The sequence below is a fragment of the Aythya marila genome (assembly GCF_965140915.1).
Source record: "Aythya marila genome assembly, chromosome: 4".
In the NCBI taxonomy this organism is placed as follows: domain Eukaryota; kingdom Metazoa; phylum Chordata; class Aves; order Anseriformes; family Anatidae; genus Aythya; species Aythya marila.
The window spans coordinates 45361620-45389567 of record NC_139045.1 but is presented as its reverse complement, the minus strand read 5'-3'; the positions used below and the strand labels follow the sequence as shown (position 1 = coordinate 45389567).

General features: G+C 41.6%; 1 protein-coding gene across 5 annotated transcripts in view; it reads right to left on the bottom strand.

Moving 5' to 3' along the window:
- Nucleotides 1–27948, bottom strand: part of PTPN13 (protein tyrosine phosphatase non-receptor type 13) — a 109217-nt gene that overhangs the window by 41825 nt on the left and 39444 nt on the right. For 3 of the 5 annotated variants that reach the window (XM_082759001.1, XM_082759002.1, XM_082759003.1), the window contains exons 6-9: nt 26151–26244; nt 15484–16047; nt 7443–7538; nt 5691–5790 (exon numbers count right to left, since the gene is read on the bottom strand). In XM_082759001.1, coding sequence (XP_082615127.1) covers nt 5691–5790; nt 7443–7538; nt 15484–16047; nt 26151–26244 — 854 coding nt within the window. Of the gene's footprint in view, nt 1–5690; nt 5791–7442; nt 7539–8186; nt 8323–15483; nt 16048–26150; nt 26245–27948 lie in introns of those variants that run through there. The other 2 variants (XM_082759004.1, XM_082759005.1) reach the window with 2 other exon arrangements.

The following is a 27948-nucleotide window of genomic DNA, read 5'->3' as shown; positions in this document are numbered from 1 at the left end:
AGTAAGAGTCTAAATGAATCATTTAAAGGAAAGACGTAGAAAAGAACAAAAATAAAAAGCCACCACTGTTTCTGTGGAAACAGCAATCTAGCCTCCAGTTCTTATCTCAGCAAATAAGGATCCCCAGTATCCTACCAATTTTATTCTAATTAGGAAAAAAATCCGGGTCTCGTTTTGGGTAAACAACCATCTTTATTTGAAAAATAGGAAAAAATAAACACGACTTCTCTCCCTGTCTCCTGTACTTACGAGTAAAAACACCTTTAAACCCCAAACTAAACAGAAATTAATCAGGGCTTATTGTTCTCCCTCTGTTTATAGAGCTACACAGACACAATTTTTCAACACAAGTAGATAGGAGAAACTAACAAGAAGCTCATCTACCAAAAAATACCTTTAACAATGCAAAGGCACTTTGACCAATACCAAGCTAAATTAGCTCTGTTAACAACTCTGCCAGCTAAGTTAACAACTCTATTTTTCAGCTAAGTTAGTTCTGACGGCACACTAGAGCAATGAAAAACACAAAAGAAGAAAGAAAAAAATATTTTGAATCCTGTACACCCCTGCACTGAAATTTAGGAATAGAGATGAATTTTACGTAAAGTCCTGCACTGACACTTTGTAGTAAGAAGGTAACCTACAGACTTCTTAAGACAGAAAAAATTATCATTAGTTTCTTTTAAGTAGGCACATAAGCTTGATAAATGACAAATCAGTTACCAAGTAAGAGAAAAGGCACCTGCCCAGACAGCACAGTTGTCTATGATAATCTGTGGGCATAATTTCAAATCTATTTCCATCATCTCGGAGCAAAGCTTCTAATGAGTGCCAGCAGCGCGAACCGTACAGCACGTCCTCATACATTTTCTGATATTGAAGTTCCATCAACCAACATACAAAAAATGGTCTTAAAATAAGATTTATGTTATCGTGGAAAATTCCAAACAATAAAACAGCACCGATGTGCAAAGAACCGAGCAAAATAACGCAGAGGTTCCTCAAATGGAGTTTCAGGCAAATTCTTGATGAGTTACAGAGAAACTTATTGATGTCAGCCCATTATCCTTCCCATTGTGCTGGGCTTTCCTAGCATTGCTCCCCTTCTCCCTCCCCTGCTTCTTTTTGCAGCAGACTTAATAATGTGCACCTAAAAGGCCAAAGTAATAAGGAAAGTGCTCAGACCTGCAAAGACTTGTGCACGAGCCTAGCTTTTCACAGAGAGAAGGCTTATTAAGATCAACATAGTCTGTGTGGGAATATTCACAATGAAGTTAGTTAAATACGCCCACAAGCACTCTTCAGATCAAGGTCTAAGGATGGGCTCCAAAATGAAAAAAAAAAAAAAAAAAACACTACACAACACAAAACCAAAACACTTTCTGAATGTAAATATCCGTGAATTATCAAAGTTGATATGAAAAAGTGAGACATGTTGCAACTGGCTGTATCTGAAAACACTTGCTAATGTGAAAACCACCCCTACTGCTGAAAAAATGCCTTTTTAATAACATATAGATAGATCTGTGCAATGGCAATCATAAATTACTGTGCAAAACAATCTTGTTATGCTGGTTTATCTTTTTAATTCACATGCATTTCTCTGAAAACGTGAGTGGTGGCAGGGAGAGGAAGCTCAAAAAGCTGATGCTTCAGAAGTTTTCCCAGCTCAGGACATAAACGCTGACACCACCCAGAGAAAGCACACTCCAGCATCCCAGATAAATACAGTAAAGCCAGGCTTGGGCAGAGAGTCTATTTTCCATGGAGGGTGGCAGCTTGATTCCCTCTCCAGGTCCCAAGACAAGAAATACATCTTTTTCAACAGCAGAGAAGATACTGCTGACAGATCCAGGCAGAGCTTTTTTTGAGAAGTTTGGAATAGGCAAGTGTTATTACTGCCACAAAAAAATCCCAATGACATTCCTAACAGATAGCAGCGTGCTTCCTATGGTTCCCCATACGGCAAGTTCTTGGCTGCTACTCTTTATTTTCATCCATGTCTGGCTGCAAACCACTGTCTGGCAGTTGGGTATTAACCTAAGGTGGCAGGTGAGCAGTCACCTGGAAGGCTGACTCCTGTCAAAGCAGCAAGTGAATTCACTCCTCACCTAGCGTACTTACCGTGGCATGAGCACATACTGGATCACAGAAGGAAGCAAGCTGGAAGAAGGGGAGCAGGTAGCATTCTGCAATGAACAGTGCAGTGCAAAGGTTAGGAAGAGATTGAGAAAGATGGATTCGCAGCGGTAGGAGAGGACGGAGATGCAAATGGAATCTAGCGGGTAACTGGAAGGAAAAGGCAACAGGAGGAAGAGATCCATGTCAGGTGCTGCTCCTAGAGAGAAAAAGGAAGAAATAGTAAAGGAGGAAAAAGAGATAAAAGGACAAAAATAAGAAATACGAGAAGCAAAGAGGAAAAGGTCAAGTATCCATTGTGAAAAGGAAAGCATTCCGAGAAGTTTACAGGGTAACAACTGTCACAGAACACAAGAAGGGCTTGGGCTTACTCTAAAATTACTAAATAAATAAATAAATAAAATCTATGGCTTATGCTGGTTTAGGAGCAGGCTGCTTCCCCCAACCAGCACAAATCTTGCTGCAGTTTAACCACATTCTTATCAGCTACTGACTCCCTCAAATTCAAATCCCCCCATTTGATATACACCTCACTTGTATGAGATTTATTCCATGGATAATTAAGCAGACTGCCTCTAAGGACGTGCCACAGGAGCAGTGAATTTAAAACATACCAAAGTACAGATGCTATCTCTGAATACAGATAAAAACACTGTATGGCTGCAGGGACTCAAGTTATAGGTTCGTTTACATGTGCCTCCCCAAACCATTGAACTCTGAGAATGTGCCCCCTGGAACTACTTGTTATCAATGATTTTACTCCGACAGTTTATGGTTCTGAAATTCTGAAAGTCGTGGTCTTCTGCAGCACAGAGCATTCTGAAGGAGCGATACACAATATGCTGGATACAAATAGCAGGTTATTTCCTTGGAAATGTCCCTGCTGAACCAGCTACCATCCATCAGTGGTGGTACTCCTTTCCACACTCCATACCACCGCGAAGTTTTAACAGCTGTTGGAGAAAGACACAAAGAGACAGACAGACAGACCTGTCTTCTGTTCAGCGCACATAATTAACAGAGATATTATCTAAGTTTTATTTTAGGACCAAATTCTGCTCCTGGCTGCTTTGCTCTGTTTCTCAAAAGGTCTTTAAAAAAAAAAAAAAAAAAAAAAAGGTAAAATTACCTTTCAGGAATTCAGCCTAATTTTTTTATTTTATTTATTTATTTATCTTGGATGTACTTACTAGTCTGGTACTGAGGAAAAGGTTTCAGGTTTCTCAGCTTATGAAAATAGGGTGTCAGTCTCTAACTCTGTAAAGAACTACCTGTGGTACCCTTCTGTGCCATTTTTGTGCAGGTGTAGAGCATGGTATCTTTCAGCAGATGCACAGATGAGGCCGAGCAAAACCAGCAGATCAAAATAAATACTAAGCCTTTGAAAAAGGTTGTAGAGTTCCATAAAGGTGAAGCTCACATCACTGCTAAGCCAAGGAGATGATTCTATGCTGCACTTACAGAACAGCATTTTCCTGCTGGATTTCACTCATACACGAATTACTTCCATTAAAGATACCAGTCTTAACAGAATAATATAAATTAAAATAAGGCAATGTAAAACGAACCATGAGAAAGTACGTACTCTTTTACCACAGCACCTTCACTTGCATAATCGGCCTGATTCATTTACAACAATGTGACTTGTTTCCATACCACATACTACACTCAGTTTCTGAAACATTTTGTAAATAGAAAGCCAAGCTCTCTACCAGCATCCACCAATTACCGACAGGTTATTCTGAAGCACTGCTGCAGCGTTGAATTGGCAGCTTCCCGGGGTCAAAATCAGCCACTGTGGAAATGAGGCTGACATAGCAGTATTCACCAGAAGGAAAAGCAAGGGCAAAGAATAAATTTACAAGCTCGTTCTGTGCACTCAGTGGAAGCAGTTGTTTTGCCATTTTATTGCTCTAAGGTAGCATCAAATTAGAAGCAGAACCTTACAGCTCTTTAACAGGCTGACATGCAACATGAACCTGTAAGCAGGGTCCTTGAACATTTGACCTGCAAGCTCCCATACAAGCCCAAATCCTCTTAAGTCACGACAGGACAGATCTCTGATTGCCTCGATGTTACAGCACAACACCTACATTATTAGATGAATTGACACTGTATTTCTACCCAGCTAAATAATGCTCAAATACTTCGCCGCCACAAGAAATGCCAATACATACGTCTCTAAATGACCTCACGTTTTCCAAACCAAGACATTATTCCAACAGAAGCCATAAAATTTCCAAGTTTCTGTTCTTTTTTTCATTTGCACCCATACACACCCCACCTGAGACTTTGCCTTACTCAGATGCATTTAGGGGAAACAACATAGTGCAAGAAGCACACGTTCTTTTATTTTAATCTTCATGTTCAAAGCATAGCTCTATAGGATAAACTACAAGGACATATCTGATAGCCTTACCACATTTCCTGAAATGTTTATAATCTTCAGACACCCCTGAGTTTCTTTAATAGAATAAAGCAGGATTTCCATCTGATCCATGCTAAAAAGTTATAAATATCCCACAATACTGAGCACAGCAACAATCATTCTTCTGATCTATCCCAAATAAAGCTAAAAGCTGTTGAGAGATGGCTGTTGTTGTAGTGAAATGAGAGGAGAGAGAGAAAACACGTGTCTTGCCTGCCCACCCCAAAATGTTATTGGAATATTTTCGATCAAATATTCTAAGGTGATTCAGCATGTGACAAAGACTAAAGGAGGAAAATTTTCTATCTAAAAGGTTCATGCCTACAAAGATTATCAAACATTTACTATGGAACTACCCACAAAACCTAGCAGGTATGGCTCAAGTAGCCTCTGCTGTACAAAAGTACAGTCTAAAAGAGAACCTGCTTTTTAAAGCAATATTGATAAATAGCATTTGAAAAATAAATTAATCTAAAAATGCAACAGAATCATACAGACTTAATGTTCCAATATACTGTATGGTAAAATAGGTTTCAAAAAGCCTAAGTTGTTACTAAATTGGCCAGCCTAACCAGTGCTGAGATTATACAAAAGAATTAAAAAAAAAGAAAATCTAACATTATCATAAACCAAGAGTTTGTCAGAATAAACAACCAAATGTATGGCTTTTAGCTTATTTCAAAGCAACTGCATATTATCTTCTCATTATTAAATGAACACATTTTCAAAATAATACCAATAATACCATTTCAAAATAATACCAACATTTCCTACAAATTTTAGGCAAGTATAACTGAAATAGAAATGATTAACTATTTCCAAGCAGAACATAAACCTTGACCTTCTGACAGATACGCCAACATGACAGAGCACAACCCAGTCTCCAATAAATATAGGAGCCAAATTTGGACTCACAGGTGGTATAGTTGCCTCTACACCACATGCACGATGAGACTTTGCATGACTGCATTATGTGATTTTGAAATGCCATCATCCTGAAGACAGAACAATTTACTAAAATTATACAGAAGCTAGGAGAGGAGTGAAAAATTGGCTTGCAGATTTACAATAATTTCTCCGATAGAGACTGAGCACTCCAAGACACAGTTTTCACATGGTTTACCTGGCTCTCTGAGAATTAGCTTGACTTGACGTCGAGATGTCATCAGCGCCTGGTAAACCACCGTTGGCATCATCTCTCTTGAAACCTTCGTTTCTTCTCACTAGCAAACCAAAAGACAAATTAATACCTGACTGGGCAACAAAGCATACAGAATGATCCCATTTAAAAATCAAGGATTTATCAGTCATATGAGATTACTTAGAAGGAATCAGATTTCTATGTTCCACATGTTAGACACACTATTAGGAAGTCGATTTCAATTTTCAAAGAAATCTTACTGCTTCCCCCAGTGAAGGTAGCTACACTACAGAATTCCTTTGAGGAAGGATACTAAAGAAGGCCTAAAAAAATGCTGAAAAAATAAATACATTATTGCATAGACACCTTTCCAACACAAAAGGTTTCTTTTTATGCTGTTCTATTGAGGCATGAAGTGACAGAGACACCACACTAAACTGCTCCACAACAGTATCAAAGCAGCTAGATAAAGTAATTCTGCATCCAGTTCACAAGAAGGGAGTTAAGAAACCAGTATACTGCTGAGCTCCTGTGATTAATTTTTGTCCCTGAAATCTGACCTTTTACTATGAAATAGGTTTTTGTTTTGTTTTGTTTTTTAGTAATAAACTGATCTGCTTTCCTGTTTATAATGGTTAGCTCCTTTGCTGGTATGTCTTCCTGCAGCAGCACCTGAGATTTTAAACTTCTGACCTGATTTTGCAAAGTGCTTGGCTTTCATTTCTTTATTGTACCCTCAGTGAACAGAGGTAGTAGCGGGAGAGATCTCAGACTACACATTAAAGCCATGTTGATTTTGAAATTGTTCTTTATGACACCCATTTCATTGACTCTGGCTACTGGTACCCCAAAAGCAGCTCACTTTCACCTGTACAGACTTGGGATAGAAACTCTTAAGTAGCCTGTTCTAAATGACAAGAAACAGATGGGAAAATAGGTATCGTGCCTCAAGACCACTGCCGTTACTTGCTGCTTCTTTCTGCTTATTAGGCTTCAGGCTCAGTATTTAGAAGGACTGCCAGAAGATGTGGAAGGAGTGGTGAGCAGAGGGCAGCTGGGTTGGAGCATATTCTAGCACTTCTTTCATAAAACACCCCAAGCACTGTCTTCCATGTTGTGCTTCCATGTTGTGAAGAAAACCTTCCCGTCATATATCAACAAATAACACCATTGCCCGTTTTTCCAAGCCACTGATTCAGTAGAACATACATAAATTTGTCATACAATTAGCCTGTACTACCTGCTTTTTTGCTTTATACCAAAATCTTTGGTTTATAAATTATTGACCATTTTATCCTCTTAGTAAAGCCAATGGAAATCCAAAAAAATTAAACCATATACGTTCCATAGAAAGCTTTTACAAGTTACTGAGATTGCACACTAGCAACAACTAGGATTGGTTTTGTGCCTGTGAAGACTGTGTGCCATTTAAATCAAGCACTCCAGTGAAGTTAACCATTTCCACCTTTTCCTACCATGTTCCCTTTCAGACTGCTAAATGTCAAACTCATTTCTGAACAGACTGCCAATTATGCTGAACTGAACACAATTATTTAATTACATGAGATCATCTTACAACTTCATATTAGTAGTAATTATCAAGCCTCCTACTAATGATTTAACTTCCCTCATTTTCTTTTCCTTTGAACTTTCTTCTTGCCTTTTTTTTTTTTTTTTTTTTTTTTTTTTTTTTTTTAAATTTCTTTTACTATTATTTTTAAACACAGGTCTTACCTTGCCTGAAATCTGGTTCCGAGGAAATAACAGATGGGCTTTCACTTGAAGTACTATAAACATCGCTGTGGTAAGATTTGTACCTTCTCAGAGGCTCTGAAAGTTTAAATCAGGGTGTCAGAAAAGAACAACAGTTCTAATGCAAAGTCAAATACAAAGCAACACTTGAAATATGATCTGTTCAAAACATTTTAAATACCAGTCTGTGGTTTGGGAGTCTGAAAGCAAAGGAAATACTCAGTGGATGCTGTGCAGAAAACTAAAATTTAGAAAAAAAAAAAAAAAAAGCACAGAAAAACTAACCAACCTAAAGCCCCCCAAGCCAACAAAACACACAAGAGCTACAAGCCCCAGTACCCAGACCAAAATTGACTAAAACATTTGGCGCATGCCTCATGTGTGTAGAAAGCAACAGCCAGGACTCCGCCCCTGGGTCCTTTTCTCTATGAGAAAGGAAAAATACTCATAGCAACAAAGCAGGAACTGGAAAATCAGAATTCATTCAGCCTTAATTTGGCATCCATAAAATATGATTAGCAATCAATTATTAAGTCCCTGCAGGATTTTTAATTAACCAGAAGAGCTAATTTTGAAGAGGAAGCAAAACAACGCAGCCTCAACTCCTAGTGCCAGTGAACTCTCCACATAGCATACTGAATTGCAACAGATACATACTTGATATTTCCAGCTATCTTCAAAACTTTGTCATATGCAAGGCAGTGAATGACCATGTATGACACTTACAGGCAAGAAACAGAAGACAAAAAAGCCTCCACACTTGGAGACTTCCAAGGCTTTGCTGTCACACAGAGCCCACTTCAGATGTCCGTCTTTCCAAAAGGCTGTCTTGGGTCCACTTACAGTTACCATTTTTAAAAACAGAAGGGATGATACAGAGCAAGCACATGTAACAGCTGTAAATACAAGTGCCAATTACTGCAGTAAGGCATGTCAGGGGAGGAGTACAAAATGTTGAACAGGCAGCAGCAAGAGATGTGAAGTTATTGCAGACCACAGCTTGACCAGGTGTGATTAACGCTAGTGATAAATTTACTAAGTGAACCATCTTAATAACAAAATTATTATAGAGAAATAATGAAAACATGTTTTCTACCCGATCCGATGTTGCTGAGGACACAGCTGGTAAACTAAGCTTATTTCCAAAACAAGCGAAAAACCAATCCAGAGGAATTCAGCTAATTGCACTTCCCCCTTCTGGACTGGAACAGCAAAATCAAACCATAACCAACTAGAACATCATCCACCATTGATGGTTAAGTGAAACAGTGCTACTTCCCTCTAGAGATGAGGAGAAATAACTGAAAACAAAGAAAAGAGAGAAATGGACAGAGGACTCCAGCATTAGAAGTGCTCTTCTGAACAAAGCAGTTACCTGCTGGTTGGAAGAGCAGAAGTGGAGCAAAATTGGCAGGATGAGATATTTTGCTCAGTCCCTGCAAACAAGTTTTCCAGTACAAGGTCACCAGTACGAAGGGACAGGCTGAGCAGCAAGGGTGCAATCCATCACCACAAGAGCTGGATGTAGCTGATCCAACCCCACAAAGGGAGCCTGCACCAAACAGATTTCTGTTCTCCGCTATGTTCTGCGGGAACTACAACCACATGTTAGCAACTGCGCCCTGTCACTACCTGCACAACCTGGAGTGGTTTTTCCACTAATTATCAACAAGCAATGTGTTTTAGGCTCGCAAGTGCTGCAGCAGACAAACACTGAAGACAAGATTGCGTTAAGTTTGCAATACTTGTTTCCAAAACCTCCAAAAGCTGCTATTTCCTACAACTATCTACCAGCCCACTTGGTTGTGCAGCTCCCCAGGGCCCCAGCAAATGCAGCAAGATGCTGCAAGAGATGCATAAAAAGCTGAAGCCCGGTGAGTCCTACACATGTGTCTCACTCGATTCTGCAAAGCGACCTACAGCTCAATGCAGAGTATTCACAGGGGTTTGGGTCTTGCTTCAGCCTTTCACAACGGCTACTTTCAGCCTTCTGGATTTTACAACACCAAAACACACTGCCAATCTAGCAACGACTTGCCTAAATAGGAAAATGAACCCCAAATTCAGTGGGAAGCCTTCTGATGCGTATTTTAAAATGCTCCCAGCCCTTCAAATGCGGCATGAATCCTAGCATGATATTGGGAGCTACAGTGGAGAAACGCTTAAGTGAAAACAGATCTCCTCTGTCCCAGTAGTTTTATTAGCTGTAGATTTTGCAAGTCTGCTAGACCGTCTTTGAAGCAAAAGGAAGGGAAGGGAACAATAAAATACAACATGAGATTTTAAGCAGATTTTTTTTCCACCTAGTCAGCAGCCTGGGCTTCCTGAATTGCACACAGAACTGTGGCTCCGTCCTGGCTCTCTGAGACGTAAAATTCTGCAAAAAAAAAAATACATGTAAAATGGTAAAGCAGAATATGAAACAAGCACTTGCTGTGGAGCTATCAGACTCTGCGGGCTGTCTGGCTTCCCTGGGCTCAGCCCATCAGCAGGCGCCCTGCTGGAGGCCACGAGGGCAGCTCATGGCCAGGAACACCGAGTGAGATTCCCATTCACTGCTCAGAGTTTTTTTTTTTTTTTTTGCTTCGCTCAGTTTCAGGAAAATATACATAGCAGTGGAACTGATTGCATGGACAGGATACATGCTGCAAGAGTGAGATTCAGCCATCACTGCGGAGACTGCTGTATTCTACAGTGCTTGCTGAATTCACCCAGTAATTCTTGCTTGCTTCTCTCCTCCAGCAAATTCTCTTCAATTCCAACATATCATATTAGGTTTAACTTCAGAGAAGGCGCCTGGATCGCATCCAAACCAAACCTCTTCTAATGAAGAGCTGGCTTCCAAAGGTCACGAGTCCACACTCTGGGACTGAGCTGAAGCTGAGCTTTTCATCCAACAATTTCAAAAACAAGGACCAACTTCTGGCCTGAATGGCTGGGAAGGAACTGGAAAATGAGATCTGCAAAAGCAGATGATGACAATAAACAACTGGTCTCCAGAATTTACATTTTTCCCTGGGATTTTTGAATAGCCTTGGTATTTTTATTTTTGTTTTAAGAGTCTGTAATGAAGATGTAGATACAAAATTCGTAATAAAAGTGCAAGCACCACAACATGGCGATGAGAGCTGCCGTACAAATAGAAGAAAACATGTTTGTGCCATTTTTGTAGCACTGCTGTGGTACTTTTTGAAACTCCCTGTGGAAGCCAGCAGAGCACAACCTCACAGGCACCTAACCCAGCACGAAACAACAAACCACGCCATTTACACAAGGCAAGACGTGCAAGCCCAGGCTCGTCATTTACAGAAAGCCTTGTCCCAGCCAACTTCAACAGAAATCAGAGGACCGCATTTAGCCTGGAATGTCATTATCCCGAACACATGACTCACATTAGATACACAGGCTTTCAAATGCACATTATTACAAAATTCTTACTGGATGCAGAGAGAAGGAAAAGGATAGAGATAGAGTTCAACAAGCAGCTTCCTGGCAGGGCGGGTGTTCTGGTTTGCTCTTGGGGTTCTGGTGGTGGGTGTCTTTAGTACTGAAGAGCTTCACTGTAATGCCATGAAACTCATCCGTAGTCTTTTGAGAAAGGGCTGGGATGTGCTTCTTTTGCAGAAGCTCAGAAAGTAAAGTTAGAGCCATGGTTACTCTTCCCTTTCCTTTTTTCATTGAATTACCTTCTGCAAGGCAGCACGGCAGATGTTCAACAGGGAGCGTAGTGACCCAGAATGAATCCCTGGTAAGGGTTCCTGTTTGACACATGCTCACAGGTAACACATGGGACTTCCACCATCCTGTTCATATATAATTCCTATTATATTCCTATATAATTCAGAACAAAGCAGCTGTGCCTGATGCCAAAGCACTTGTACCTTACAGGTATTTCACAAGAGTATTTCTTTTTTTCTTCCTTAAAAGGCCAATTTCCACAGCGCCAGTACAACTCATGACCCAAAGTTTTCTGAGCTAGGAACAGTTCATAAGCCTACCCTGCAGCTTCATGGCTGTGATTGCTGAACAGTAACTGAACCCAATCCATACCGGACATACCAGCCACATGACAACTCCTTTCACCGCCACTGAGCTGGAATCACACTGCAGCGGGATGATCCTAAAACAAGTGGAAACTGAGCCTCAGTTTGCTTTCACATGCAAACAGCATACATCATTGTGGGTGACTGGCATTTCCTCCACTTAAGCTTACCTGTTGAATACATACAACTCAACAGAAAAGGAAAGTATGCATGGCATTGAGGGTGGTCATGAAGAGGTGAGTTTGCAGAGCAGCTATTCCTCCTCTGCCCTACATCCCACCTCCTGCTTAACCTGCTTCTCCTGTAGCTCCCCAGTTCCAGCCCCTGGGATTCATTTGCTGGAAGGCATTCGCTACCAACCTGCTTACCCATAATATACTGACCACAGTAACTTTTCCTTATTCCCAAATGCAACTTCTAACTAAGAGAGTTTAATAAATCTGAACGTTTAGAGTACCCACAAGCTTGACTCGCCAGCCGAAGACACGCAGCCATGACATGGAAGGTAAGTGGGGTCCAGACGAGTCCTCAGGAGAGCACATCAATTAACAGTCTTGTGAGATAAATACTCAGAAGAGTTGCATCCCTCTTGAATGCTTGCATCCCTCATGAATGCTCCCTCTTGCATTCATTTCCAACGTTCCCATAGGCAACACTGTACACAAGAAGGATACACGTTTGCTCAAGGAACACAGAAACCAACTCCCTTATAATGGAGACACATGAAACGAGGGGGAAAAGGCACCTGAGCCAACGAATGGGAGAGACTGGCAAGAGCCTACCTGAGAGCCACGTGCCTGCCTATCGCGCCAGCTGAAGGCAGGCCCAACACGAACCCTGAACTCTGTTTATGCTTGGCAGCTCTCAGAAGATACCATCAGTTCTGTGGGTGAGAAGGCAAAGAAAGCTGGGAGTAAGGGAGAAGGCACAAGGCTCTCGTGCTCTCGAGCAGCGATCCAGGCTCAGAAGATGCCAAAGCCAGAAGGTTGTTGGCTCTGACAGGGGATGCTGGCTGGGGGCGCCGAGCAGCCACTGACAACTTGCAGAAGATCAGCACCAACAGCTCACTCGGAACAGAAGAGCTGCTTGGGTTTAACACCAAAGCTGACAAACTACACAACAAAAACAAGAACAGCAGCAGCAGAGATACAGAACTCTCTCTCCCATCACTTGACAAGATGAAAACACATTTTTGGAGTCTGATCTGAGCGTTCAGAATTGGCTGACGTACACCTGAGCTGAACCAGCAGCCATCTTCTCTCCCCCTGAACTCGTGGCCAAGCACCTGGTCACTGACAAACACCCAAATTGGTCTACGACAACCACCTCAGCCCTCAAGCAGCACAGAGGACCAACACACAACACAGCAAGTTTGTGAGCAAGACACTTGGAAGACGCTGCCTCTGGAGGGTTTGGGAGGCTGCATGCAGGACATTCCAAGTTCAGATTATAGTGCAGTGTGGATGGTTCGTAGCTCGCTACAAACTACCTCGTTACAGCACAGCTGTAATTAAAGCTCTGTCATTCTTTCCACTATAAACTCGGCTTTTCATGAGTTTATAATTTGGGTTGTAAAAATCTGTTCCGAGTGAAAGCTTGGCGCACCAGAGCCTACGCATGGGAACATTTTCTTTTTCCAAGACAGTCAGCTCCTTAAGGTTTTGTGAATAACAAAAAAGCTTGCCAGCTGAACCCAAAATAAGCTAGGGAAGAACTAAGCCACGTGTCGCTTAAATTCCTTTGTAGTTTGAAGAGGGAAGTTATATCTGGCAAAGCTCTGCCTGTGCTGAGTCCGATGCCTTTCCACAACTGAGAAAACTAAGAGCTGAAGGCAGAGGCTTACCTACTGTTAACACGTAACCTTGAGCAGCCTGAGGAGACTTCACATCTCAGGGGGTTTGTGACCCTGCCCTCAAGGAGAAACGGAGTCCTTTCAGTCAGACTTCTCAAGCCAACAGCAACCAACTCCTCTGTGAAAAGCCATTTCCCTTTTGTCTTACTCAAATACCTCTTTGCACTGACTCTCGTTAAAAATTGACATTCACAGTCCAGTTTTGGCCTGAAACCTTTAAGAAGTTAACTGAAAGATAAATGGCAGGCCTGCAATAAAAGTGCAGGGTACACAATCCTGACTCCAACGCAAGAGTGAAACACGTACCTCCTTCCTCTACTGCAAGCAGTAACTCAGAAGACAAGGACACTGCGACCCAGCTACGTGCTGAGAGTATCGGGACTTCTTCTACCAAACGATGACTGAATTCAGAAGGATGGGCAGTGAGTCATGAGCTACGGCTTCGATCTGCCCTCGCTCAGCTCCTCCAAGTGTAAAGCCCCGGCTCCCGGTTTGCTTTGGCTGCACTGTCACCCCTTCTCTACACCACGCGAGCAGTTTCACACAGCTGAACCATCTCACTTCGTGAGACCCAGGCATGTTACCTTTTCTGTCGTCTCCCAACCTGTTTGACTGAGAACGATAAACCCTTGCTCATCAACGGGCTTGGCCGAGCTTTTGGTTTTGCTGTTGTGCAACACAACCCCGCACGAAGCTGAACTCCTCAGCAAGGAAGCTCTTGATCTTTCCCAACGCAGGGAGTGGCTGCTGACACTCCGCGAGGTGCCTATCTCCAAAGGCTCGAGTTGACTCATGCACTTGATATGGTCCCCTTCAGTTTCACGCTCTTCAACCACACATAAAGCAACATCCCCACTACCCCATCAGACACCTCAGTAGGTAATTACAGGTGGTCAGCTTCTATTCTGAACAAACAATGGTTATCTCCACCGTACTGTTTCCATCTACATTCGTTCTTTCACTTGATAATGTTACCTTCATTGGAAGATGTTAATGCCACAGAACAGAAACCCTTTGCTCGTCTTTTCTGTGCAGCTGGTACATAATCACAGCAGCTTCTTGAACTGCTGATGCTGTTTCAGTAAGGCTCCTTCTTTCTGGAGCTCAAGGCTCACATGCTCAGAAGAGGAAGAACACGCTTCCCATGCTGCCTGCAATACAGTCTCATCCTGAGATAGCACCCAGGGCACAAACAGTGCTTTACAACCCTGATGAAAGGCTTTATCAAGCTCTCCTCAGCAGGGGTGTTCACACCTCAGTGCAGGAAAACAAGGCAGAGGTTGTTATTTCTGGCAGTTGTCACTTCTGTCACACAACAGCCAGGCCACCACGATTGTTCAGTTGCATCAATTTCCTACACACTGGAAATCATCACCCAGCTAAATCTGCACATACAGCTCTTCCAGCATATACCTTAGATGAACAAGCAACGCCTTCTTGCCCATCATGAACAGGATCTGACTTGGCACTCAATTTCAATCCAGCTGTCCTGAATTTACAACCCCTGAAAATCACATTGCATGTTCAAAAGAAACAAAACACGCTGTTCCCCATTACAGGGCTCCACATAAAGATGTTTCCATAAGTGTGCATACAATGAGTCCCAAGGTTTTTCTCCCCCAACATGTTCTCTAAATTAACTGAGGGAACTTATTGACAATTCTCCTCACTGAGGTAAAGATCTTAAGCCCAAAAGAAACTACATATTTATGGGGCTTAAGTGGATCATCCAGAATTATACAGAGCAAAAACTGAGAGATCTGTAGATGACACACTTCTTTTCCTTCAGGGTATAAATCCATCCTTAAGAGCTCAAGATGAAGGTTTTCCTTGAAGGAAAATTACCTGCCAATTGGCTGTTACCTATATATTTCCTAATTTCACTTGATGAACTTGACACTGGCTGACTTAAAAAGAGCAACTACCTTCACTGGCTAATTCATCTGGACAAGCACTTTCATCTTGGCTGGCAACAGATGTTTTAATGCTTTGATTTTACCTAAAAACAGAAGACAAACGTAAGAGCTCAGCAGTTTCTAGAGTTGCTATTAGAGAACTCAAATTTATCATAAAGACAATCTCTGTTTAATGACTGGAATGATTCAGAATATCTAAAAGCTTCACTAACCTTCTACATTCATGGCTTCCCGCAGGAGCTGCAACTTCTTTTGTCTCTCTCTTATCCTGTCAAAGGCACTCGATATCGCTGCGGAAGTTGATGTCTCTGGCACATGGCGCGTTTGGTCCAGTTTTTGAGGTCCAAAGACATCCAGTGCTATGCTGCCATCAGAGTACCTTGCTTCCTTGTTTCTGGTGGTAGTAGAAGTCCGCACTGTAAACGTCTCGCACTGGTGACCATGCCTGTGAGAGTCTCCAGCATGGTCCCTCTCAGCGGCCTTGTCAGTTGTGCAGAGCAAGTCTGTGGAGGAAGCCCATACCTTCCGCCTGGGAGCAGCATCTGTGTGAAGGTGACCTTTCTTTTCAAACTCATTGGTTTTACATCTGTGAGGACAGAAAGCATCTTCCTGTCCTGAGTTGTAATCTGAGGAAATGCCCTGGAAAAATTCTTCCTCGCCTTGTGTTCCTCTAATGGACAGAAATCCCATAGACTTGCTAAGCCCTTTGTTAAGCATGGTCTGTTGAGAGAAATGAGTCTTGTGTCCGTCATCTGCATCAACCACCAAGGCTTTTCCTGGAATAAGGAGACATTTCATACATGTAATTTGTAGTTAGTACACAGGAGTGCGACAGAAGTTACTTACTTGAGAGTGTACACCAAGCACACATTTGGCATCGATTTGGTCATGCAAAAGACTCAGACAGCTGCTACCTCAGTCAAAGACAAATCTTCAGCTACCTCACAGCTGAGCACCATTACATTTGTCCTATTTCTGAAGAGCTCAAGAAAAACTACAGCCCAGTATAATTAAACAATAATATTAAAAATGACTGCTAGGTACACGTGCAAATTTGTTTTCTCACTCACTGTATTTTTAACCTAGCCTGCACTACCACCAGAAGCACTGTTTACCTATCGATCCAAAATCAGCAATTCATTTCACCCCTCACACACAAAGGCACAACCTGCAGTTTCTCATCACCTCTCAACAAGTCCAGGTTTGTTCCACACATTTACAGATGCCTTACTGTACTGTTGGTAGCAAGGGAAGAATGACTGTGCAGTTAGGAATTTTAAAAATCTTCCATCTTCCTGTAATGACTGTTTTTGATGATGACAGTCTCTCAAGATGCAGAATATTCTAGAACAAAAAACTGACAAAGCCCTCAAGGTCAAGGTGATGGCATGAGCCTGTACACTTCATGTTTTGTTAATAAATGGATTGGTCAATATTAATGAACGCTGCCTCTCCTCCCTCTCCCTTATCATGAAATAACTTCCACAATAAAAAAAAAAAAAAACTGTCAGAGGTGTAATATTCTTGGTGAAATACACGCTCTCAAAAGAATACTGTATAATGCTCACTGAAAAGCTGTGATGCTTATGTTGGTTTCAGGCTTAAGATATTCTAAATGTACTTGCCCAGTTTTACAAAACTAATTATAAACATTACTAAGCACAATGAAACTTCTTAATATTCCAGACAAACCCCCAGTTTACTGTTCGTATCCTTAAGACTTCCTGAGATCAGAACAAAACAGTAAGCACCTTAATATTAAAGTCACAGAGAAACAACCAGTACTGAAGACTGACCAACTGCTATTTCCTATTAGGAAACACTAACATTTTTCAATGCTTCTGCAATAATGAAGTGATAAAGAACCAAGGTCTAGTTTAGATATCGCACATACAGAAGTCTTCTCATAACTACAACTGATCAAATACATCACAAAAACCATCATCATGTCCAATATTTTCACCCTCACCCTGGTACCACCCCTGAGAACAGCCGAGGGCTGGTGACAGTGCGAGGATGTATGTGCCTTTCTTAGAGTGAGAGGAAATACACGTGCTCAATCTTCTGTTCCGTGAGATGGTTCCAGTGCTAGCGGTCCCTCCTCCCTTGAAAATCAACTGAGATCAATTGCCACTCTTGTTCAGTGGGCTTCAGCTGAACTTCTATGATTCTTTTGCATCAAGTTTCAGAGAATGCTGTAAGGGTGTTGCTACTTGCACTTAGAAATGCTTTAAAAGCTTGTGGCTTTGTACCTTTGTACTCTGACATTCTACTTGAAGGGAGACTATTTCTTTTCAGTTTCTATTTCTATGATAAAACCAAAACCAGGTGCTTAAAAAAAGCAAAACAAAAGCTAAACAAAGCCAGAATGCTCCCCCCTGCATCTTCCCCTTCCCCCCAAATATTTGATAGTGAAATGTTAGGATTCTGATTGCCCAAACACGTCTCCATCACAAGGTTCCCACATGTTCCAGACAGTCGAGAGAATAAAAAGTGCTTGCCAACGAGAGCAAATTTCTCTTCTGAAACAATTGGACACATCACTTCCTATTTTTATGAATATGACCTCAACCCTAAACTCGATTTAGAATATTTATCTTTGTGGTCAGGTAAATCTCATGTCACATCATTCTCTTGCGCTTCTGTCAGACTGCATGTCCCTCACAAGGCTAGTGAAGTACATATAATATCCAAGGACACAGCAAAGCCTTCTGAAAAATAATTTTTCACTGTCAAGTTCCTACCATCTATCCAGCACAGTGTGATGATAGCCCTTCTGCCAACACATACTTCACATTCACACACATCAAGATCATCTTAAGCATCAGGCATCTTAAACAGGATTCTAACTCAGGCATTAGAGATAGGGATAAAAAGCAAAACACTTCATTATTTCAGAGTCTCAACAAAACAAAAAATCAGAAGGAGCTCCAAGAATCCTCTGCGATAATGACAGTTCCAAGGTATACTTGGAAAAAAAAAACAAAACAACTACAAGACAATCTCCCTAATACAATGTTTTCCCCTTTGTTTTTTAATGGAAAAAACAAACAAACAAACAAACAAACAAACAAAAACAACTCTGATACAAGAAGTATTTGCAAACACAAGACCTTAGTGAAAAAAGCATGGCAAGCAAAGCAGGAAAAGAGAGACGGCTGCCACTCCGATAAACTACCAGTGCTGTAAATTCAGGACTGCCTGGTACATTATTGGTCACAACTCAGCAGAACATCCCCAGCTCAGGTTTAGAAGCATTACCTTGTTTCAGAGCACCCGCAGACACGAAGGAATCCACTGTTTGCTGCTGAGAAACTGCTGTTGTGCAGCACAGGCTCCTTGCCTCAGCATGCACGAGGTGCTTTCTGTTCCCCACGTTACCCACCCACCTGGCATTTCCTCATGAGGAAAAGTGAACGCCGGGAACACTGTCTCATCAGCAGGGACCAGGAAAGTACTCATTGCTGCAGCTTGGCCTCTCGCTCAGCTAATTGCATAACAAGGAGGAGATGAGCTGGCCCGTCGGGAAGCAGTGCAGGAGACACGCTGCTTACCCACTGCTGACTGACTGTGCCCGCAGGTCTTTCTCTAACTCATTTCCACAGCGACCCACATGGCCTTTGTGTTTGCTCTTGAGACTCTAAAATTCTCTTGGATACCCTTCTTCTTTCCTTCATTCCCTTCCCCATTCCCCACCTTTGCTTTTCACCAGTCTTGGTACTTAACACCTCTGCAAGACAAAAATCCCTCTCCACCTAATTCCAGCAAGCTCTCTCCAAACTGGATCACAGCGTCAACGTGAGGTGTTGAAGAATCATCCTGAGAGAGGCAAAGAGAAGACCAGGGGTACAAAGCCTGCTGCAGAAAGCTACCTCAGTTCTATTTACATCAGGAGGTCTTAAACAACTGCAGTAAATCTCTTTCAGGACAAGGCCTACCAGTCCCTAATGGTACACTGCCAGCACAAGGAAGCTGGGAATCATTTGTGCATCCTTAATACCTCTTCCAAGCACTTCTGCAGTATTTTTCTGACACCCCCAAACATTTACTTTCAGATGAATGGCATACACAAGTCCAAACTCATTGAGCCAATATGCAGTGTACCCATCACATTTATTTTTTCAGCTTATGAAATGTGGCAAAAAGAACAGGACTGCCAGTAAAATAGGAAGAATGAAGATCCAACTAAGGATCAAAAAGAACCTGGCTACAGAATTCAACTTCTACATCTTGAAATTATAATGGAAGGTCATAACGTGAATCATGCCATCCTTTTGAAAATGGCTTCTCTTGTAAATGGAAACTCTCGAGGCCTATCCAAAGTTTCTTGGCTCCACTAATGACATAAACCATCTCCTCACCCGGCACCACACGAGCTGCTCTACACTTCAGTTACCCAGCAATGTGACAGGATAAAGAAGGACTTCCCCACATCTCCGTAATGGTGACAGGACAAGCCACAAGCAGTTAAGATACCACAGTACATGAGTGATGATGAGGAGCAGACTTTCCCCTTCCCCCAAAACTTTTCTGCTGAAACCAACTCTCAGAACAGTATCTGGGCTCTCCATTTCACAGATCGCCCCTGGGTGTTTATCTTCTACTTGATTTTACATTAGTGCAATTATTCATAATTACTGTAAATAATTCAAATGCAATTATAGTAATTGCACGATTTCAAAGTATAATATATAGCAAGGGAATACATACCATGAGAATAGCAATTAATCACCAAGAGTTCACAAAAAAATCCCTTCTGGTGCTGAAACCCAAATCTACGTTTCCACATGAGCACAAAAGGCCAAAGTTATGTTTACTACATGACCATGGGCCTGCTTCCTTTTTCCTTTGGAGTCTTCAATGCAATTACACCCTTTCTGACAAGTGTTATTTACGAACCATCTGTCTTTCTCACTGCCAGTAATCTTGCTCATTTTCATCTGAGCTAGAGAGCTGTCATCTGGTCCTACCTCAATTCAGTCTGTCTGCAATTATTTGTGTAACGCCTTCATCGTACAGGCAATTGATCAAGCATTATGCAAACACAGACTGGGTCTATTTATATTGACTAAACTCAGTTCAACTTTGTTGAAATGCTTTCTGATAGCCCCTTTCTTTTGTCTGTAAAGAATGGAAAACCTTTTCCAGCTGCATTTCAGCAACGCTTACAGGTACGCCCATATGTGCGTGCACATGTGCTGGGCTGGGGGGAGAAAGAGAGGTCGCCCACGCGCGTCGAAAAGAGCAGACCATCACTGCTCGACAGGAAGCTCAGAAAAGAGGAACTGATTATGCCTAAGTTTAAAAAAACATCTCCCACACAATCAGCTTGGAGAAAAGCTACAGAGAAAAATCCTCATCCCAAGACAATGTGGATAGTTTCTCAGATGTGAGTGGGAAGCTGATGGAGGAGTTGGATTTGCAGTCCCTCTGGGGCTGGCTGTGAGCCATACAGAAGACCACAGAGCCAGCTGTGGCCTGCGGGTTGCCTGCTAGAAACGGCACCTCCTCCTCTCTCTTACTTTTTTTTTTTTTAAATTGTTGAGAAATTCCAAGTTTGAGATCGAAGCACTCCTAAAATAATGTGTTCTTTGTCAAGGACAAAATGAGCTGGACTGAAGGACTGTTCAAAGCGCCATGCGGAGCAGCAAAGCTGTAAATCCTTTAGAAGGATCTGTGTTCAGCTTTGGGTGGGCATGGCTCCTCTATCAAACAACCCAAACAGCTCCAGAAACCCCAGTCTTGTTCAGAGCAGTGGTAGAGACGCTTCCCAAGCTGCACCTCCTAAGTGCAGCATTTCCTCTCCTATTCCTCAGCATCCCTGCAGGACAGGGAACTGCATAACTGCATTTTTTTCTACTACGACTTACGGTTTGATTTCCTTTCAGTACATTTCTGAGTCAATTAGGCAAAGGTCTACCCTGCTTTTCCCTTCCCAGATTTGGGCACAGCGCGGGAGAAACTCAGGCATATGGCTCGTTTTCTGCAGATACAGCATTTTACATTTCCTGTTTGCTTTACTCCTGGGTCTTTGCATCCCCTCTCATTTTGTTCCAGAGTTCCAAGTTTGCCCTCAGCAGGACTGCCAGGCTGGAAGCTCAGTAAAGCAGCAGCAGCTATACTGAAGTTCACAAGATCTCTACCACCACCGACCACCAGAACTGCAGGATGCATGAAATGTATTGGAAGAAAACAGACACCATTTCTAGAGTGCAAAACAACAATTAAAAAAAAATAAAAATCTTCATCTGGCTTCTATTTTGTTTTGTTCAACTCTTGAAATTTTTCTCCCACCTACTCAGTTCTGTTTTTCTAATAACGGGAAGATGGGCAGGGTGTGTGCATGAAGATTGCCAGATAAGAGATTCTCAAATCAAGGGAATAAAGTTCTTTCTTTTTTTTTTTTTTTTGGTAAGCGAAAGCTTTGTGCTTGGATTTAGCAAGAAAATGAAATCTGTTTCAGTTCACATGTGGAGGTGATCACTATAAACTCTTTCTTTATAGACTAAAAGCTGCATTTTCATCAAGATTGGGTACTAAAACATAATCCGCAATTAATTTCACTGGATCAAAATCAAAATGGCTTATTTTCTTTCCTGTGAGTTTTTGCTGGGCAGCCATATAAGCAATAAATATTCTGGAGAGAGCTAACTGAACATTAGTATTCCAGTTAAAATTAAAAGGATTTCATGGAGCCTTAGGATCTTTTATTCAGTTTACAAAACCTACAATTTTTGCTGCACTTAACAGAGTGCATAGTCTAATTAAACAGGCACTTCATCAATACTTTGAATTTTGTTCCCTCTTTCCACTTTCCTATTATGCAGAGATAAAGTGAACGTGGATGATACTTTAAAGTCATCACAAGCAGAATGAGGTGGCATACACTCTTTTGGCAGAGATGAAGGTTGGAAATTTGATGGCTCAAACTGCAGCACTTTAACACACGAAGTTCGTTTGGGACGGACTCCATGATGTAGGAGTCAAGGTCCCACTGGAGAGCACTGTGACAGGAAAGCAAAGTTATGAAACATGGCTGCTAAATTTCTTGAAAAGACAAGTATGTTTTCAAAGGTCTGCTCTTGGTGCAGACAGATCCCAAACACAAGGTGGAACTTAATAAGTAAACACACAAGGAGACACAGCAATAGTTCTCTGGGGCAAGATTTCATTTATTTGAGAGCTGGGAAGCAGATTCTCAGGCTTGGTTAAGTTACGGAGATTTCAACCAAGTTTTAAATAGGCTACACTCTTTTAAGGGATGAATGCTATGGTTTTTAGCAAAAACAGTAGTGGGGTGAATTAATTCTTGCTTTATATTTCGAAGAGTTTGAAAATTACTTGCTCTTTTGTCACCCCAAAAGAATCTTATCAAACAACTTCCACAAATAATTCTTGGAAACCCTTAAGGTCGACAGTGTTTTGAACAGGAAACACTAATAACTCATATGTTCAGATGACTCACACCAGGTTTTACTGTTTCTATTTCTGCTGGCTAAGTCAGTTCCTAAATATTGTGCTCTGAGTATGTCTTGACTAAAAGCAAACATTCTGTAATATTAATTTAGAATGAATTACTTCTGCAGTCTGCCCTGCCATAAAGCTCATTCACCAAAATAACCACAGAAAGTGAGTCATGAAAGAGACAGAAAATAAATTTAATTGGGGAGAATATTAGCATGAAGCTATTTAATAATTTAATAATTGTACTTAAGATGTAAAGACAGAAATAAATAACCTTGGCATACAGGAGAACAAAATACATAATTTCAACAAGTGGAAAAATATTTCAAAACATTTGTCCTAAGCCAATAAAAAGCCCCAGCAACTGTAATTTTGGATGACCGAGATTTGCAAAGCTGATCTTAAAGTTCACGTTTAAGTCTTTCAAAGACCGAAATGAGAAGCACATCACTCTTCAGCTGAACCATCTCTATATTTATCAACTCAACATGACTGATCATCAATCTGAAGTTAGATGCAGCAACATTTTGATACTCCTGCATTCATTGTAAATCAATAAATAAAACAGAGTTAGATAGCCCTGGATCAAACGAGAGCTATCACTCATTAATATCAGACACCCTTTTCACTGGGACCACCCTAACTTTCAACCATATGATTCAATAAGTATGCCATGTGGAACTGAAGATAGCTAGAGCTCATTTGGTTACGTGGATGTCTTGTTCCGTGTGTTTCTGATGGTCTGTATTCCCTGAGGGCTCAGCAAAGGGAGATGAAGGCATATATCGAAGATGGAAAGACTGAGAATTAAGATGATGCTAGTAAAAAATAAAAAAAAAAAATAAAAGGACCAGGGAATGGGACTGAAGTCAGATGTTGAAATGGAAATGTCTGCGGGGGTGACTAAGATGGTTTTAAGCCCTTTAGGGAAAAAGAGATAAGTAAACAGAGTTCCACAGGTAATTACTGTGATACAGGGAAACTGAAACAAGTTGGAATGGAATCAGAATAGGCAGAACCTAAAACAAAACAAGACAACAACGGCAAAAAGAACAACCCACAGTGTCCTGCTCTGTAGCAGCTGACTCAGCTGGACACCTCAGTCTGAGAGAACCCTTTGTTCAGGCAGTCCTCTCTGAGCTGGTAATTTCACAAGCACACACTGCAGGGAACCTGTTCTGCCTGGCACTGTGGCAATCTCAGGCAGAGCCAGAAGGCAAGAGAGCACCCAGCAGCCAGACTTCCACCTCCACAGCCCTTCGGTGACCCAGACGCTGCACACTAACTGAACGTTGCATTAATTAAAATAAAAAGCAATGTCTCTCAAACATCTCAGAAGCACTGTCATACATACTAAGTGATTCAAAGAAAGTAAGGATAAGAGGAAAGAGTATCCTGGCCATGACATTTTATGAAGTCAGAGGATACAGTAGGAAAACGCCAATTAGATCATCTACTCTATACTCTGTAAGCAAAAGGCATAGTCCTCAGAAAACGTTTCAGGCATTAAAGAGACGTTATTTTACAGTTAAGACTTTGGGAACAAACATGACTTCTGGAGATTAAAAAAAAAAAAAAAAATCATCGACTAAACAGCTTAACCAGAAAGTTGTAAGAAAAATAAACAGAAAAGTAAAAAACCTCAGAGCACACACAGACTTCAACAAGAGCATTTTCTAAGAAAAATAAAAGCAGAAGAGCAAAAGACTTTTCAGCTGTATTAGCAAGAGAATAAAGTAAAGAAAAAACTAGGGTTGCTAGTACAGTGAGAACAGAGTCTAAAAACAGCCTTGCTATGCCTCCAAAATGAAACAAATATTTATTCTGACCATTCTCAAAACAGGCAATTTATGATAATCATGGGATCAAAAGCAGAATAGATGATGGAAATGAGAGTATGGAAATGACCAAGCTTGAGGTAGTAGCCAAATGCTAATGTGCTCAAATCAAGCTCTGCTGTGCTACATAGCAAATTATTAATTAAACTGAAGATGATGGGAATCCACTTGAAAAGCAAAAGAAAAGTGCCAGGTGAGGAATATGGTATGTACTTGCAGAAGAACAAAGGCGTGTAAAGAAACCATGAATATGATGAAACTAGAAATTGGGAAAGAAGAGGGTTCAAGAAGAAACTAACAAAAACAAAAAGGTTCTGGCACAACCTTTGCAGAACTGATGGGAGCCAGGGGAAGAATTATTTTTAAGACAAGAGCTTAAGAAGGAAGGCATGCTATTGTTTACAAATCCAGTCAACTGAATTGATCCAGTCCCAAACCCTGTATATTCCTAGATGTCTTCCTATTGCTGCAGAAAGACTCTGGAGGAGATGAGAACTGTTGCTGTTTTTGGAGGGCACCAAACTAAAAGACAGAGGGAGCAGCTCAAGCACATCAGCAACACGCTTTCGTTCCACGTTTACTAGTGGTAACTAGGCAGAAAGTTAATATAAGGCAGCTAAAAAGTCTGTGCTGCTAGCATTTACAGAGCTGGGTATCTGTGGAAGATATCCCATACTGCTCACCAAGGTACACCATTTACAGATGAGCATTTTAAGGCAAGAAAGGCCTCGGATAATTATCGCATCGCACTGCCTGCCTCACAATGACATTGATTGGCCCGACTGGAACATCACAAAACTCTCCACAACTCTTCCAGAAAAAAAAAAGATGAGATCTGCCTTTTGGAAGAACACCTACTCTTGGCTGAAAAGCCTATCACAGAGCTGATGCTGCCACAGACCTTGAACAGCAACATCCAATAAAGCCTTGGCCAGCAATTGGCTGTCATCCCACATCACTTAATCCCTTTTACTCCACACTGGCAACAATGGCAGTGTGGCCCCAAAAAGGGCTGTTTCCCTCCTTCCCCCTTTTCCTCTTTCCTAACCTCCCTGAAGCAACTTTACAACCTTACCTTGTTTCCATGTCCACCTGACAGTGCCGAAGCACAGCAGAACTGTGACAAACACACACCACCTCCGCTAAGGGTAAAAGAGGGGGCACCAAGAAGCTTTGTGTGCAGAGAGAAGGGCCCCGAGCTGCCTGGGAAGGAAAGCAAGCGGCTATGTGCAAGGAACGTTACAGTGAGGTAAAGCAGGGCCCACAGAAATAAAGGAACTAAGAGAAGCTGCTTCCTTTTCCTCCAGTTGCCTGAAACTTCTCCTCCCCTGAAATAAAACTTCTGGCCACCTTGTTCCTCGCATCAGGAACAGAGCCAGAAAAAGATGTGTATTTTCTAGAAATAATTTTTCTCTTGTTGACATTGTCTATGCTTTGTTAGGCATGGAACTACCAACTCTGTTACCGTGAGCAAGGGCTCCAATACTCAGTTTCTTTGGCTGCAAAATCTACCCCACAAACGTGGTCTCCCACAGGGCTGTTAGTGCCATGACCCTCCCCTGCAAGAAAGCACTTACCTGTGGGAAGTCCTTTCCCCCTCAGCCTCTCCCGAATAGCCTGGCTCCTGTCTGGCTGCAATTTTTTATCTCCATTGCAAGCAAGATGATCCATCTGCAAAAGAGGCAACGACGCCTAGTTATGTACTGAAAGAACTGACATCAACATTAAACTAGCACCCATTAAATAATGCACAACACAAGTTAGCATTGAACATTAAAGTTCAAGTTCAGAGTACAGGCTCAAATGTTTCAAAAGAAAAAATGGTTTCACCACGAGACCATGCCCTGTAATACTGACATCTGAATACTCAAGGCAGGATTTTTAGCACACAACTGGTTGACTTTTTTGCAGTAAGTATGAATTAAGTTCACAACTGTGAACTCACAGTTCTTAGTCCTAATTTTTAGCTTTTTTTTTTTAAAAACCACTTCCCCAAAGAAGTGATGTTACATACACAATCATTTACTTAAAAAAAAAAAAAAAAAAAAAGCAGCAAGCTTATTCGCTGTAACAAAGACTTCTCATTGAGGTGTTTTGATATGGTGGCAATCAGCCCAACCTAGACAGTGGCTTAGCTGGGAGGTGGGATGGAGACATCAAAGAGCTTTATCCATCACAGTTACTGTACAACTCAACATGGAATGGGTTCAATCAGTCCTACACAGTATTGCCCTTTACAAAGGACATTAACATCAAGTGAAAAGATGCAAGAGGATCTCACTGTGCTTCACATATCACCCAAGGACCTATTACAGAGCTCAGGCTCCTCCAGCCTTTGAAAAGCCCAGGCAGGATCAGAGGCACACAAGTTTACTCCGGTTCTGAAAAAAAAAAACCAGCTTTGTGTGCTTTTCTGATTAAACTGAACTTCAAGGACACATACAGAGTTAAAATGTTAAAACCAGCATGGAGGGCTAACTAAGGCGCAGAAAAACCCAGAAGCACAGCTATGCTGCTGTTGTTCTGTCAACACATGGCTCTACTCAACTATTTTGTTCTTGTTCTGCTGCAAAGCCTCGACTCAGATTAAGACATAGTTCTGCCAGAAGAAAATCAGAATATTAGCAAAGCTTCAACACTGGATAACGTCCAGCAGTCCTGCTCCTTGGTCATTGGCACAGTATGGGAACCCAGCAGCTAGATTCAGCACATGCAGTTAGGACCACTACTGCTGTCCTCAGCTGGCCAGGTCGGTCAGTTTGTCATGCTAACCGTGGAGACCCTTTGTAAGCCTGGTGACAAGGACAAGATGAGCAGAAAAGCAGAAAATTTGCTAAGCAAAAAGGGCTATTAAGATTCTGAAAATGAATGACTCAGTTCTCCACACTGGCTGTTTCTATAGCTCATGGCCTGATTCAAGATTTAGATCTTCGCTTTAGTATTCACTTAGTGATTAAGGCCTTGTAGGCCTTCATTTCACTGAATCGCAAGCCAGATCCACTTGACAGCTGCACAGGAGTTTGGACATTGCAGTGAGGAGCACTTGACTGACAGACAGCCTCACACATTTGACAAATCTGGAACTCCGACTCAGTGCTGCTTCTGGAGCCCTGTCACAGACAGCTTCTGCTGAACTTTGGACAAATACAGGGACCTGTCACATCATGCAAGAACTTCCAAACTGGATTTATAAAGAGCCTAAGTAACTATTAAATGATAAAACAAATTGTTAAATGAGAGTACTATCAACTCAAATACTTTTCTTGTAACTACAGTGCTACATCTCCTGACACCATTTTTTTTTTTTACATTTGTGTAACTTCTACGAGATACGAGTTTCAACAGTGTAGAACAGGATAAAACTCAAGATCACCA